The following is a 15,265-nucleotide window of genomic DNA, read 5'->3' on the forward strand; positions in this document are numbered from 1 at the left end:
TCACCTTCAGCCTTAATAGGGCCAATCAACCGTATTTTAAGACCGATCATATTTATTGAGCACCTACTATCAGCACTGCACTGTACTAAGCCCTTGGGAAAGTACAACAGAATTAGCGGGCACGTTCCCTGCCCCTAATGAGCTAGCTAATCTAGAGGCAAAGGGTGGAGGTTGCATCATCACAAGCGGGGGAGGTGTGACCTTGGCCAAGTCATTTCACTTCTCTGTGCCTCAGTTTCCTCAACTGTCAAGTGGACACTCAACACTTGATCTCCCTCCTACTTAGTCTGTGAGCCCCATGTGGGACAGGATCTGTTTCTAATCTGAATGATTTGTATTTGTTCCAGCGTTTAGAACAGTGCTGGATACTTAATAAGCATTTAACAAATACCAGAATTAACTGATTAAACATATACAAAGGTTCTGACTCAGAAAAATGAGCGAACAGAGAAGAGATTGGGGAAAGGAAAAGACGGAAGGTGACTGTAGAAAAATATCTGTACCAGAGAAAAGTACCAAGGAACAAAGAGCTGAGGGGAGCTTCAAGGGGCAAGAAGCAGATGTGATTCAGTTCATTTATGGTATTTATTGGGCGCTTGTTATGTGAAGAGTACTGTACTAAGCGCTTGGGAGAGTACAGTTCAACAGAGTGGTTAGGTACGATGCCTCCTCACAAGCAGCTTTAAAGCCCACAATCAACAGACAGAATCAAGACTGTAGGAAGTTCATATCAGAATAAAGGTGGGGTGCAGTGAAGCTGAATTGGAAAATAACTGGGGTAGTTCAGAGGGGAAATGGGTTCTGAACGTGACCTGGAGCAGGTGACTGAAAATGAAGTGAAGTGACATTTCATCCCACACTCAGCCCCACAGCACTTACGTACACGTACCTAATTTATTCATTCATATTAATGTCTGTCTTCCCCCTAGACTTTAAGCTCCTCGTGGGCAGAGAACGTACCTACCAACTCTCTTGTATTGCACTCTCACAAGCAATGAGTCCATTTCCCTGCACACAATAAGTGCTCAATAAATACCACAGATTGATACATTAATGTTTGTCTCTCCTCTAGACTGTAAATCCCTTATGGGCAGGGGACATGTTTACCAGCACATTTAGTACAGTTCTTAGCACACAATACTTAATAAATACTATTAGTGTCAAAACCTCATCCAACCAATAAACTGTTGTTTCCCCTCTATCCTGCAAGCTCCTTGTGGGTAGGGAATGTGCCACTTGTCTGCTGTGTGACCTTGAGCAAGTCACTTAACTTCTCTGGGCCTCAGTTACCTCATCTGTAAAATGGGGATTATGACTGTGAGCCCCATGTGGGACGGACTGTGTCCCAACATTATTAGCTTGTATCTAACCTAGTGCTTAGAACAGTGCTTGACACATAGTAAGTGCTTAACAAATACCATGGTAATAATTATTATTATCATTACCTCTGACTCTCCCAAGCTTTTTGTACAGTGCTCTGCACACAATTAGAGCTCAATAAATACTACTGATTGTGGGCAGAAAACAGGTGTACAACCTGGTCATATTGCACTGTTCGAAGCACTTAGTACGGTGGTCTGCACGCAGTAAGCACTCAATAAATACCATCGATTAGTTGCATCCTCTAGACTCTGAGCCCCTCGTGGGCAGGAAACCTGTCTACTTATTCCATCGTACTGCACTCTCCCAAGTCCTTAGTACTGTTCGCTGTGCACAGTAAGCGCTCGATCGATACTACAAATGGATTGATCGATGAAGGAGACTCAGGCCATCAGAACGCATCAACTGAGGGCTTCCTGGAAGTGATGTACCTTCCCAGAACTCTCCTCATGGCCCTGGCTACATCTTTATTGTGGAGGCTGTAGATCAAAGGGTTGAGCATGGGAGTGAAGATGGTGTAGAAGGCAGAGAACAACTTGTCCAGGGCCGGCGTGTGATAGGAATGTGATAGCATGAATGTGTACATGGCAGCCCCGTAGAACAGCATGACCACCATCACTTGCGAGGAACACGTGGCCAAAATCTTCCTCCTTCCTTCTGCCGAGCTGACACGGCACACGGCGAAGAGGATCCCGGTGTAGGAGGTGAAGAGAACAGAAGCATCATCACCCAGCAGACGTACATGGCCGTCTCGTAGAGGGTCGTGTCAGCGCATACCAGCCTCAGCACAGCCGGGTCCTCACAGAAGAAATGGTCGATCTGCCGGGAGCCACAGAAACAGTGGGTCATGGTGATGGGAGTCAGCAGGCAGCTGCTCACACTGCCGGCCATCCAGGAGACAGCCACGATGACAAGGCAGGTCCTTCGGGTCACGAGGGCTGTATACTTCAGTGGGTGGCACACAGTCACGCAGCGGTCATGGGCCATGAGCCCTAGGAGATAAAACTCAGCCATCGCCAGGGTCAAGTAGGCGAAGTGTTGAGCTGCGCAGCTGGGGATGGTGGCCTGGCCGAGTAGGAAGTCTGTCAGCATCTTGGGCAAGGTGGTGGAGATGTACAGGATGTCGATGAGGGAAAAGTGTCCCAGCAGAAAGTGCATGGGGGTTCGGAGCCGGGGGTCGACCCAGACGAGGGAGATCAGGACGGAGATGGACACCACGGCCGTGAGGAAGATGGCGCAGATGAGGGAGAAGAGGAAGACCGACGTCTCTCCTGGGCCGAAAAGTCCCAGGAGGATGAAGTCGGTGGAAGATGTCGCCTTTTCTCCCTCCATTACGCCAGCTCTACTTACTGAGCAGGGGAATCCAAGATATTGGGGATGGAATGGATGCTGGAAATCAATTGGGGAAACCGATGTAAATGAGTCAGTCGATCATATTTATTGAGCACATATTGCGTGCAGAGCACTGTACTAAGCGCTTGGGTGAGAACAATGCAACAATTAACAGAAACATTTCCTGCCCATAACGAGCTTACAGTATAGAGGGGAAGATAGACATTAATAGAAATAAATAAATGGCAGATATGGACATTAGTGCTGTGGAGGTGGGTGGAGGGTTGAATAAAGGGAGCAAGTTAGGTGATGCAGAAGCGAGTGGGAGAAGAGGAAAGGAGGGCTTAGTGAGGGAAGACCTCTTGGCCTTCAATAACTGCCTTCTAAACTAAGGAGAGTAATTGTCTGTCAGATATGAGGAGGGACGGCGTTCCTGGCCAGAAGTCAATGGTGAAATGGATGAGATCCAGGAACAACGAGAAGGTTAGCATTAGAGGAACCTAATGTATGGGCTGGACTGCAGTAGGAGAGTAGTGAGATGCGGTACGAGTGGGTGAGAAGATTGAGGGTTTTAAAACCAAAATTGATGAGTTTCTGTTTGATAACAATACGGATGGTGTTTGTTAAGCCCCTACTTTGTGCCAAGACCTGTTCTAAGCATTTGATGAGGAAGTGGGTGGAGAACTGTTGGAGTCTCCTGTGGAATGGAGAAACATGGCCTAAATGTTTTTGTAGACAACTGCCCCCGTTGCAGCGCTGCAGGTTGGAGGAGCTCTCCTCCCTCCTCTCAAGTGCTACTCCGGCCACCTGTGCTTCTGACCCCATTCCCTCTCATCTCATGAAATCTCTCGCTCCATCCCTTCTCCCCTCCTTAACTTCTATCTTCAACCGCTCACTCTCCACTGGTTTCTTCCCCTCTGCCTTCAAACATGCCCATGTCTCTTCCATCCTAAAAAAACCCTCTCTTGACCCCACCTCACCTTCTAGTTATCGCCCCATATCCCTCCTACCATTCCTTTCCAAATTCCTTGAATGAGGTGTCTACACGCGCTGCCTAGAATTCCTCAACACCTACTCTCTCCTCGACCCCCTCCAGTCTGACTTCCGTCTCCTACATTCCACGGACACTGCCTTCTCAAAGGTCACCAATGACCTCCTGCTTGCCAAATGCTACGGCTCATACTCTATCCTAATCCTCCTCGATCTCTCAGCTGCCTTCGACACTGTGGACCACCCCCTTCTCCTCAACACGCTATCCGACCTTGGCTTCACAGACTCCGCCCTCTCCTGGTTCTCCTCTTATCTTTCCGGTAGTTCATTCTCAGTCTCTATTGCAGGTTCCTCCTCCCCCTCCCATCCCCTTACTGTGGGGGTTCCCCAAGGTTCAGTGCTTGGGCCCCTTCTTTTCTCGATCTACACTCACTCCCTTGGTGACCTCCTTTGCTCCCACGGCTTCAACTGTCATCTCTACGCTGATGACACCCAGATCTACATCTCTGCCCCTGCTCTCTCCCCCTCTCTCCAGGCTCGCATATCCTCCTGCCTTCAGAACATCTCCATTTTGATGTCTGCCCGCCACCTAAAACTCAACAAGTCCAAGACTGAACTCCTTGTCTTCCCTCCCAAACCCTGCCCTCTCCCTGACTTTCCCATCTCTATTGACGGCACTACCATCCTTCCCGTCTCACAAGCCCACAACCTTGGTGTTATCCTCGACTCAGCTCTCTCATTCACCCCTCACATCCAAGCCGTCACCAAAACCTGTCGGTCTCAGCTCCGCAGCATTGCCAAGATCCGCACTTTCCTCTCCATCCAAACCGCTACCCTGCTCGTTCAAGCTCTCATCCTATCCCGTCTGGACTACTGCACCAGCCTTCTCTCTGATCTCCCATCCTCGTGTCTCTCCCCACTTCAATCCGTCCTTCATGCTGCTGCCCGGATTGTCTTTGTCCAGAAACGCTCTGGGCATGTTTCTCCCTTTCCCAAAAGTCTCCAGTGGCTACCAATCAATCTGCGCATCAGACAGAAACTCCTCACCCTGGGCTTGAAGGCTGTCCATCACCTCGCCCCCACCTACCTCACCTCCCTTCTCTCCTTCTACAGCCCACCCCGCACCCTCCACTCCTCTACCGCTAATCTCCTCACCGTAGCTCGTCCTCCCCCGGTCCTGGAATGCTCTCCGTCTGCCCATCCGCCAAGCTAGCTCTCTTCCTCCCTTCAAGGCCCTACTGAAAGCTCACCTCCTCCAGGAGGCCTTCCCAGACTGAGCCCCTTCCTTCCTCTCCCCATCGTCCCCCTCTCCATCCCCCTCATCTTACCTCCTTCCCTTCCCCACAAACACCTGTATATATGTATATATGTTAGTACATATTTATTACTCTATTTATTTAGTTATTTATTTTACTTGCACATATCTATTCTATTTATTTTATTTTTTTAGTATGTTCGGTTTTGTTCTCCGTCTCCCCCTTTTAGACTGTGAACCCACTGTTGGGTAGGGACTGTCTCTATATGTTGTCAATTTGTACTTTCCAAGCGCTTAGTACAGTGCTCTGCACACAGTAAGCACTCATTAAATACGATTTATTTATTGATTGATTGCAGCGTACCTTGTGGAAAGAGTTAGGGACTTGGAGAAGTCAGAGGATTTGGATTTTAATCCCGTCTCTGCTGGTTATTTGCTGCGTGACCTTGGACAAGTCACTTCACTTTCTGGGCCTCAGGAATATCATCTGTAAAATGGGTATCCAATGCCTGTTTCCTTTTTTCTTAGACTGTGAGCCTCATGTGGGCCAGTCAGTAAATCAAGCAATTAATGGTATTTATCAAGTGCTTACTAAGTTCAGAGCAATTTACTAAGCGCTTGAAAGAACAGAATATAACAGAGGCAGCACATACTTTCCTTGCCCATAACGAGTCTAGAGGGGGAGGCAGACTTCAATATAAATAAATAAGTAATTTACAATATGCAATTTAAACAATGTATGTACGTGCTCTGGGTCTGGGGCGCATAGCAAATGTCCAAAAGTCACAGATTCAAGTGCAGGAACTGTCTATGATCTGATTGACTAGCATCTACCCCCGTGCTTAGACCAGTACGTGACACATAGTAAGCACTTAACAAATATCATTAAAAAAAATCCTGGCTGTGCCATCCACCTGTGTCGTGACCTTGGGTAAGTCACGTCATTCATTCATTCATTCAATCAATCGTATTTATTGAGCGCTTACTGTGTGCAGAGCACTGGACTAAGCGCTTGGAAAGTACAAGTTGGCAACATATGGAGACGGTCCCTTCCCAACAGCGGGCTCACAGTCTAGAAGGGGGGACAGACAACAAAACAAAACATATTAACAAAATAAAATAAATGGAATAGTAAATATGTACAAATAAAATAAATGGTCATAAATCTGTACAAACATATATACAGGTGCTCTGAGGAGGGGAAGGAGGTAAGGCGGGGGGATGGAGGGGGGAGGAGGGGGAGAGGAAGGAGGGGGCACCCCTCGGTGCCTCAATTTCCTCATCTGCATAATGGGGAATAAATATCTGTTCGCCCTCCTACTTAGGCTGTGCACTCCATGAGGAGCAGGGACTGTGTCTGACTTGATTAGCTTATACTCCTGTCTCACATGGGGCTTCTAATCTAAGAAGGAGGGAGACAAGACACTTCAGCCCTGTCTATGGGGGGAATTCCATCAGTTATCATGCCAAAAGTTTTTTTTTCAATGTTTTACTTTTTGAGATACTTTCTTTTTTAAAATTGTTTATGTTAAGAGCTTATTACGGGTCAGACACTGTACCGATACACTACCCCACTACCACTACCACTACCGATACCAGTACCCCATACCAGACTGTGGGGTCGATACAAAGTTATGGCAGCATGTCTTAGTGGTAGAACACAGGCAAGGAAGTCAGAAGAACTTGGATTCTAATCCTGTCTCTGTATTTTATTTTCAAGGTGACCTTGGGCAAGTAACATCACTTATCTGTGCCTCAGTTCCCTCATGAGTGAAATGGAGATTACGGCTGTGAGGGACTGTATCTGACGCGATTTGCTTATAACCACCCCAGTGCTCAGTAAAATGCCTGGCACATAGTAGTACATATCCCACATAGGGCTCAGAGTCTTAATCCCGCCTTTACAAATGAAGTTAGTGAAGCACAGAGAAATTAGTGATTTTCCCAAGGTAACACAGCGGACAAGTGGTAGAGCCAAGATTAGAACCCAGGTCCTCTAACTTCCAGCACCAGGGTCTTTCCACTGAGCCATGCTACTTCTCAGATGGACAAGTTAAGAGACAGATGGGCCATGTAGGAAGCGAATGGGGACGAAGGAATTGATGGCGATTAGGAAAAGAGGGAGGATAGGGTTGAAGCAGCTAAAACAAAGGGTCAAAGGAGGTAGAGAAAAGGAGATCCAGAACAGGAAGGATGGAGATTGAAAGAGGCAGGGACGAGGTGGGAGGAAATATGAGAGGATGAAGTTGTGTGGGCAAGGGAGAACAACGTGGAGGGGAAGAAGCATATGGAAGATAAATGAAAAGGTCTGCAGAAGAAGAGAACTGAGGATTAGAAGAGAAAGAACAACAGAAATCAGGAAAAGAGAAATCAATCAATCAATCAATCGTATTTATTGAGTGCTAACTGTGTGCAGAGCACTGTACTAGGAGCTTAGGAAGTACAAGTTGGTAACATATAGAGACCCTACCCAACAGTGGGCTCACAGTCTAAAAGGGGGAGACAGAGAACAAAACCAAACATACTAACGAAATAAAATAAATAGAATAGATATGATAAATATGTACAAACATATATACATATATACAGGTGCTGTGGGGAAGGGAAGGAGGTAAGACAAGGGGGATGGAGAGGGAGACGAGGGGGGGAGGAAGGAGGAGGCTCAGTCTGGAAGGCCTCCTGGAGGAGGTGAGCTCTCAGTAGGGCCTTGAAGGGAGGAAGAGAGCTAGATTGGCGGATGTTGGGAGGGAGGGCATTCCAGGCCAGGGGGAGGACGTGGGCCGGGAGTCGACGGCGGGACAGGTGAGAACGAGGTACGGTGAGGAGATTAGCGGCAGAGGAGCAGAGGGTGCAGGCTGGGCTGTAGAAGGAGAAAAGGGAGGTGAGGTAGGAGGGGGCGAGGTGATGGAAAACCTTGAAGCCCAGGGTGAGGAGTTCTTGCCTGATGCGCAGATTGATTGGTAGCCACTGGAGATTTTTGAGGAGGGGAGTAACATGCCCAGACCGTTTCTGGACAAAGACAATCCGGGCAGCGGCGTGAAGTATGGATTGAAGTGGGGAGAGACACGAGGATGGGAGATCAGAGAGGAGGCTGATGCAGTAGTCCAGACGGGATAGGATGAGAGCTTGAACGAGCAGGGTAGCGGTTTGGATGGAGAGGAAAGGGCGGATCTTGGCAATGTTGCGGAGCTGAGACCGGCAGGTTTTGGTGATGGCTTGGATGTGAGGGGTGAATGAGAGAGCGGAGTCGAGGATGACACCAGGGTTGCGGGCTTGTGAGATGGGAAGGAGGGTAGTGCCGTCCACAGTGAAGGGAATGTCAGGGAGAGGGCAGGGTTTGGGAGGGAAGACAAGGAGTTCAGTCTTGGACATGTTCAGGGATTCAGATTCAGATTCAGGGACAAAAACAGAAGCGAGAGTAGGCAAGAGATAGGAGAAAGGGTACGGGATGGGAGGAGAGGAAGAGGAAGGAGGCAATAATAATAAGAAGAAAGAAGTCAGAGAGAAAGAAAATAATTTGATGATTTAGAAGTCAGAGATATAAAGGATATAGAAAGCCTAAAAAAAGTCAATGTCCATTTCACAGCATTTGGATAATTGTCAGAGGAAAGATACTGTTGCCAGGCTATTAGCGCATAAACACAAATGAAAGCACACACACACACACCTACTAAAGGACATTTGAAATGTAAATGATATGACCGACTAGAAAATGCTCACCCTATCTCTCCATGTAAAAAGAAATCTACTTTTCAAGGTAATTCCCTCACACCCTTTTATATGTTGGGTTATAATCTCTCGTCTGACTGGTTTTTACAGGTGGAGGGAGGTGGAAGGATGGACGGGTGGATGGATGGGGAGATAGAGGAATGGATGGATGAACAGATAAATGAATGGATGGATGGATGGACGAACTGACTTGCTGACTTGTCGACTTCCCGTCAAGAAATGGAGACAATGCAATTTGCTACCTACCTTTCTCCCAGCAAGAAGGCAAGAGAGGTGAAAGAATTTGGAGACTTGAGGAAAGAATGTAGGAGGGGTTTAAATGGTCAGATTGCTCCACTGGAATTAATTGGTCTCTGAGCCACTGCAACCAAAGGTTCTTTGGAAGAGGTGATGGTCAGAGCGGAGAGGAACTCAGGATTCAAACAATTTAGGTGCCCGGAGAGAGGCACTAGTGAATGAGTCTGAGATTTCATGCCCCTTGGGGCTGAAAGTCGCAGAGATGCAGCATGCAACAGGAGACGGACGTGGCTTCTTAAACTGGCGGTGGCATGAGAAATTTTTGAGGCATCTCAAAAATCATCATGACAGCTTTCTCTGATATTCATCATCAGTCTGCTTTGGCTACTCCCTCTTTGGAGAGAAAATTAGCAGCGATGGAAAAATCCAAAAGAAAACTGTTTTTCTCTTGTTAGCATCTGGTACAGGCTAGAGAGCATGATAGAAGATTATCTAAAGTCCAGGAGAAGCTGGGTACCAATGATAGCAGCTTGGCTCAGTGGAAAAAATAAGGGCTTGGGGGTCATAGGTCATAGGTCCTAATCCCGGCTCTGCCACTTGTCTACTGTGTGATTTTGGGCAAGTCACTTAACTTCTCTGTTCCTCAGTTACCTCATCTGTAAAATGGGGGTCAAGACTGTGAGCCCCACGTGGGAAAACCTAATCACCTTTTATCCCCCCAGCGCTTAGAACAGTGTTTCGTACATAGTAAGCGCTTAACAAATACCATCATCATCATAATCGGGATATTCCTTGAGCTGGATCTGTTCCCTCCCCTCTGAGGCCCAAAACACAACAGTATATTTCTCTTATTTCAAAATGGCTGCAGCCCAGAAGAGACAATGAAAAAATACTTTTTGACCCATGAGATTTTCCAGCCCCTTTAACCCCGAGAATTAGCGTAGTCTAGTGGATAGAACATGGGTCTGGAAGTGAGAGGACCTGAGTTATAATCCCAGGTCTGCCATCTGTCTGCTGGATGACCTTGAGCAAGTCACTTCACTTCTCTGTATCTCAGTTCCCTCATCTGTAAAATGGGGATTAAGACTATGAGCCCCATGTGGGAAAGCGACTGTGTCCAACCTGATTAGCTTGAATCCACCCCAGTGCTTAGTACAGTCCCTGGTACATTGCAAAGCACTTATGAAATACAATTTTCAAAAACCCTATCAATCCTAGAGAGTGGAAGCTCATACAAAATAAAATATGTGATCTATCCAATAAGTGAGATCAATATTCTATCTTCCTTTTTTTGAGTCACCCTGACCATAACATTCTGCTGGTTTATGGAACACAGGTTTGGGAGTCAATGAAAGTGGATTCTAATCCCGGCTCTTCCACTTGTCTGCTGTGTGACCTTAACACAGGCTTGGGAGTCAGAGAAAGTGGATTCTAATACCGGCTCTGCCACTTGTCTGCTGTGTGACCTTGGGAAAGTCGCTTAACGTATCTGTACCCCAGTGACCTCATCTGTAAAACGGAGATTAAGACTGTGAGCCATATGGGACAGGGACTCTGTCCAATCCGATAAGCTTGTATCTACCCCGGTGCTTAGAACAGTGCCTGGCATTTAGTAAGTGCTTAACAAATACCATAAATATAATTATTATTATTACCTTACCTCAGGCCCATTGAGTGCTGGTGCTTTCTGCTATTGACCCTCTTTTCTGCAGTCCATTCCTCTCCACAGCTTCCCCGTCCCCTCTTTCCCCGTCCCCCTCCCGCTCCCCACAATTGCCAACTACTGGTCTGCATCCTTGTGCTTACTTCCTTTATTCTAGTGGTCAGTATTTCCCAAGTCTGGCTTTTCATCTTTTACCTGGCCTTCTGCCTTATTTCCTTATTTGCCTACCAGGACTTTTGCTTTACATCTTTTATCTTCCTTCGTTCCTAGCCTTCAGCATCCTTATCTGCATTCCTGGACTTTCCCTTACATCCATGAGTAGTCCTGATTGTCACAGGTTCCATTAATGCTTACACCTACAGCTCTCTTTTGCCAATGCAGACCCCTACAACTATTATTATATAGTAATTATTAATGAATGATTAATAATGTTGTGGTTATCACTGAAGTATAGAACATGTAAAGGAGTATTATATTCCTTTATGCAAAAGTTCTGGAAAATAAATCAGTGGTATTTATTAAATGCTTACTGTGTACAGTAAAATAGACTTGATAGATGTGATCCTAGCCCACGAGGAGTTTGCAGCCTAGAGGAATCCATTAATCAGTGGTATATAATTATGATACTACTACTAAGAATAATATTTGTTAAGCACTTACTATGTGCCAGGCACTATACTAAGCGCTGGGATGAATACAAGCAAATTGGGTTGGACATAGTCTCTGTTCCACAGAGGGCTCACAATCTCAATATTTATTGAGTGCTTACTTTGTGCAGAGTACTGGTCTAATCGCTTGGGAGAGTACAGTATAACAGAATTGATAGGCACAAAGAAGATAAATGAGTCGCCCAAGGTCATCCAAAAGACGAATGTCGGAGACAGGTTTCAAACCCATGTCCTCTGGCATTATTTATATAAATGTCTGTCTCCCCCTCTAGACTGCAAACTTGTTGGAGGCAGGGAATGTGTCTGTCTATTGTTGCAACATACTCTCCCAAGAGCTTAGTAAAGTGATCTGCACACAGTAAGCACTCAAATTGTATGACTGACTGAATGACTGACTCTGGCTCCCAGGACATGTTTCTTTCCATTAGTTCGCACTGCTTTTATTTCTGAAGTGCTTCCCACATATCAAGTATTGTACTAAGCGTAAGGGTAGATACAAAGGTAGTCAGGTTAGACATCATTACCGTCCCACACAAGGTTCACAGTCTGAGGGAATGCAAAGCAACCTCCACCTCAGATCCACTTCCGCCTTGTCAAGGGCACCAAATATCTTGTTCATTCATCATCATCATCATCATCAATTGTATTTATTGAGCGCTTGCTATGTGCAGAGCACTGTACTAAGCGCTTGGGAAGTACAAATTGGCAACATATAGAGAAAGTCCCTACCCAACAGTGGGCTCGCAGTCTAAAAGGGGGAGACAGAGAACAAAACCAAACATACTAACAAAATAAAATAAATAGAATAGATATGTACAAGTAAAGTAAATAAATAAATAAATAGAGTAATAAATATGTACAAACATATATACATATATACAGGTGCTGTGGGGAACGGAAGGAGGTAAGATGGGGGATGGAGAGGGGGACGAGGGGGAGAGAAAGGAAGGGGCTCAGTCTGGGAAGGCCTCCTGGAGGAGGTGAGTTCTCAGTAGGGCCTTGAAGGGATGAAGAGAGCTAGCTTGGCGTATGGGCAGAGGGAGGGCATTCCAGGCCCGGGGGATGACGTGGGCCGGGGGTCGATGGCAGAACAGGTGAGAACGAGGTACGGTGAGGAGATTAGCGGCGGGGGAGCGGAGGGTGCGGGGTGGGCTGTAGAAGGAGAGAAGGGAGGTGAGGTAGGAGTGGGCGAGGTGATGGAGAGCCTTGAAGCCCAGGGTGAGGAGTTTCAGCCTGATGCGCAGATTGATTGGTAGCCTCTGGAGATTTTTGAGGAATACGAGTCATTCAATAGTATTCATTCATTCAATAGTATTTATAGAGCGCTTCCTGTGTGCACAACACTATACTAAGCGCTTGGGAGAGTACAACAATAAACAGGCACATGTCCTGCCCATACTGAGCTTACAGTCTAAAGGGGGAGACAGACATTAAGTTAAATAAATGAATTACTGATATTCAGTTATTTATTCAGATCGTATTAATTGAGCACTTACTGTGTGCAGAACAATGTACTAAGCGCTTGGGAAGTACAAGTTGGCAACATATAGAGACGGTCCCTACCCAATAGCAGGCTCACGGTCTAGAAGGGGTGACAGACAACAAAACAAAACATATTATCAAAATAAAATAAATAGAATAAATATGTACAAATAAAATTAATGAATGAATAGAGTAATAAATACGTATAAACATATATACATATATACAGGTGCTGTGGAGAAGGGAAGGCGGAAAGACGGGGGGATAGAGGGGGGACGAGGGGGAGAGGAAGGAGGGGGCTCAGTCTGGGAAGGCCTCCTGGAGGAGGTGAGCTCTCAGTAGGGCTTTGAAGGAAGGAAGAGAGCTAGCTTGGCGGATATGCGGAGGGAGGGCATTCCAGGCCAGGGGGGTGACGTGGGCCGGGGATCGACGGCGGGACAGGCGAGAACGAGGCACAGTGAGGAGATTAGAGGCAGAGGAGCGGAGGGTGCGGGATGGGCTGTAGAAGGAAGGAAGGGAGGTGAGGTAGGAGGCGGCGAGGTGATGGAGAGCCTTGAAGCCGAGGATGAGGAGTTTTTGCCTGATGCGTAGGTTGATTGGTAGCCACTGGAGATTTTTGAGGAGGGGAGTAACATGCCCAAAGCGTTTCTGCACAAAGACGATCCGGGCAGCGGCGTGAAGTATGGATTGAAGTGGGGAGAGACAGAAGAATGGGAGATCAGAGAGGAGGCTGATGCAGTAATCCAGTCTGGATACGATGAAAGATTGAACCATCAGGGTAGTGGTTTGGATGGATAGGAAAGGGCGGATCTTGGCAATGTTGCGGAGGTGAAACCGGCATGTTTTGGTGACGAATTGGATGTGTGGGATGAACGAGAGGGCAGAGTCGAGGATGACACTAAGGTTGCGGGCTTGTGAGATGGGAAGGATGGTAGTGCTGTCAACAGAGATGGGAAAGTCAGGGAGAGGGCAGGGTTTGGGAGGGAAGATAAGGAGTTGAGTCTTGGACATGTTGAGTTTTAGATGGCGGACAGACATCCAGATGGAGATGTCTTGAAGGCAGGAGGAGATGCGAGCCTGGAGGGAGGGAGAGAGAGCAGCGTAGAGATGAAGATTTGGGTGTCATCAGCGTAGAGATGATAGTTGAGGCCGTCGGAGCGAATGCGTTCACCAAGGGAGTGAGTGTAGATAGAGAACAGAAGGGGACCAAGAACTGACCCTAGAGGACCCTTGATATGTACTTAGGTGTTGTAGTGCTGGGAGTAGGGATGAATTAAGGGAGCAAGTCAGGGTGATTCAGAGAGTAATTGGAGAAAAGGAAAAGAGGGCTTAGTTACACTATGTCTTAAGAAACCTCATTTCTTCCAGTGTGGGAAAAAGCACACCTCTGTAGACACCTTCTCAGTGCCCTGGCCACCTCCCTGTTGCGCAGGCTGTAGATAAAAGGGTTCAGCATGGGAGTGATGATGGTGTAGAACACGGAGACAGCCTTGTCCTGCCCGGGGCTTCGTAAAGAGCCAGGTTGCATGTAGGTAAAGATGGCGGCCCCGTAGTAGAGCCCCACCACCATCAGATGGGAGGAACCGGTGGCCGAGGCCTTCCTCCACCCCTGTGAGGACTTCATCTGGAGCACTGTGGAGAGGATGAGCCCATAGGACACAGCGATGACCGTGAGCGGGACCAGGAGCATGATGGAGCAGCAGGCAGTCATGGCGGTCTCATAGAGGGAGGTGTCCACACATGACAGCCTCTGGACAGCCGGGACCTCACAGAAGAAATGCTGAATCACCCGGGAGCGGCAGAAAGGGAAGGTCATGGTGATGGGTGTCAAAAGCAGGCCGTCGAGGGCACCCAGGAGCCAGGACCCGACGGTCATGAGGACACAGACCCTTCCGTTCATCAGGACCGGGTATCGGAGCGGGTGGCAGACAGCGACGTACCGGTCGTAGGACATGAAGGCCAACAGGAAACATTCGGATCCCCCCAGGGTCAGGTAGATAAATATTTGAGCGGTACAGGCCCCAAAGGAGATGGACTTCCTGCCAGAAAGGAAGTCGGCGGCCATCTTGGGGACGATGGTGGAGATGTACAACAGGTCCATTGTGGAGAGCTGGCCGAGCAGGAAGTACATGGGCGTGTGGAGGCGGGAGTCCATGTGGATGAGAGCCATCATGGTCATGTTACCCAGCAGGGCTGTGCAAAAGGCCATGAAGACCAGGGAAAAGAGGAGCTTGGGAGAGCCCACATCTTGGAAGAGACCGAGCAGAATGAAGTCGGTAGACAAGGTGCGATTCTCTTTCACCATTGTGCGATCATCTGAGATGTCTAGAAGAGGGGAAATAGAACGTAGGTCTTGTGGGTCCCAAAACAGCAGCAGCAGAAGCAGCGCAGCCTAGCAGAAAGAGCCTGGGCCTGGGAGTCAGAGGACCTGGGTTCTGATCCAGCTCCATCACATGCATGCTGTGTGACCTTGGGCAAGTCACTTTGTTTCTTCATGCCTAAGTTTACCTCATCTGTGGAATGGAGGTT

The 15,265-nt window shown here is 47.6% G+C and overlaps 2 protein-coding genes across 2 annotated transcripts; both read right to left on the minus strand.

The window, feature by feature from the left end:
• Positions 1 to 1,771: 1,771 nt before the first annotated feature.
• On the minus strand, positions 1,772 to 2,712 carry LOC119941278 (olfactory receptor 2T1-like). Its single transcript, XM_038761658.1, is given in 2 exon segments — positions 1,772 to 2,100; positions 2,103 to 2,712. Coding segments are annotated over 2 exon segments (939 nt in total).
• An 11,369-nt stretch (positions 2,713 to 14,081) lies between these two features.
• LOC119941280 (olfactory receptor 2T2-like) lies at positions 14,082 to 15,041 on the minus strand. The gene has a single exon (XM_038761659.1). The coding sequence runs from the start codon at positions 15,039 to 15,041 to the stop codon at positions 14,082 to 14,084; it is 960 nt and encodes a 319-aa protein (XP_038617587.1).
• Between the last annotated feature and the right edge of the window lie 224 nt (positions 15,042 to 15,265).

This window comes from Tachyglossus aculeatus, chromosome 20, assembly GCF_015852505.1.
Source record: "Tachyglossus aculeatus isolate mTacAcu1 chromosome 20, mTacAcu1.pri, whole genome shotgun sequence".
Lineage (NCBI taxonomy): Eukaryota > Metazoa > Chordata > Mammalia > Monotremata > Tachyglossidae > Tachyglossus > Tachyglossus aculeatus.

Bases quoted from the DNA above. Each gene is read 5' to 3' on its own strand.
- LOC119941280 (XM_038761659.1), bottom strand. From the start codon at position 15,041: ATGGTGAAAGAGAATCGCACCTTGTCTACCGACTTCATTCTGCTCGGT.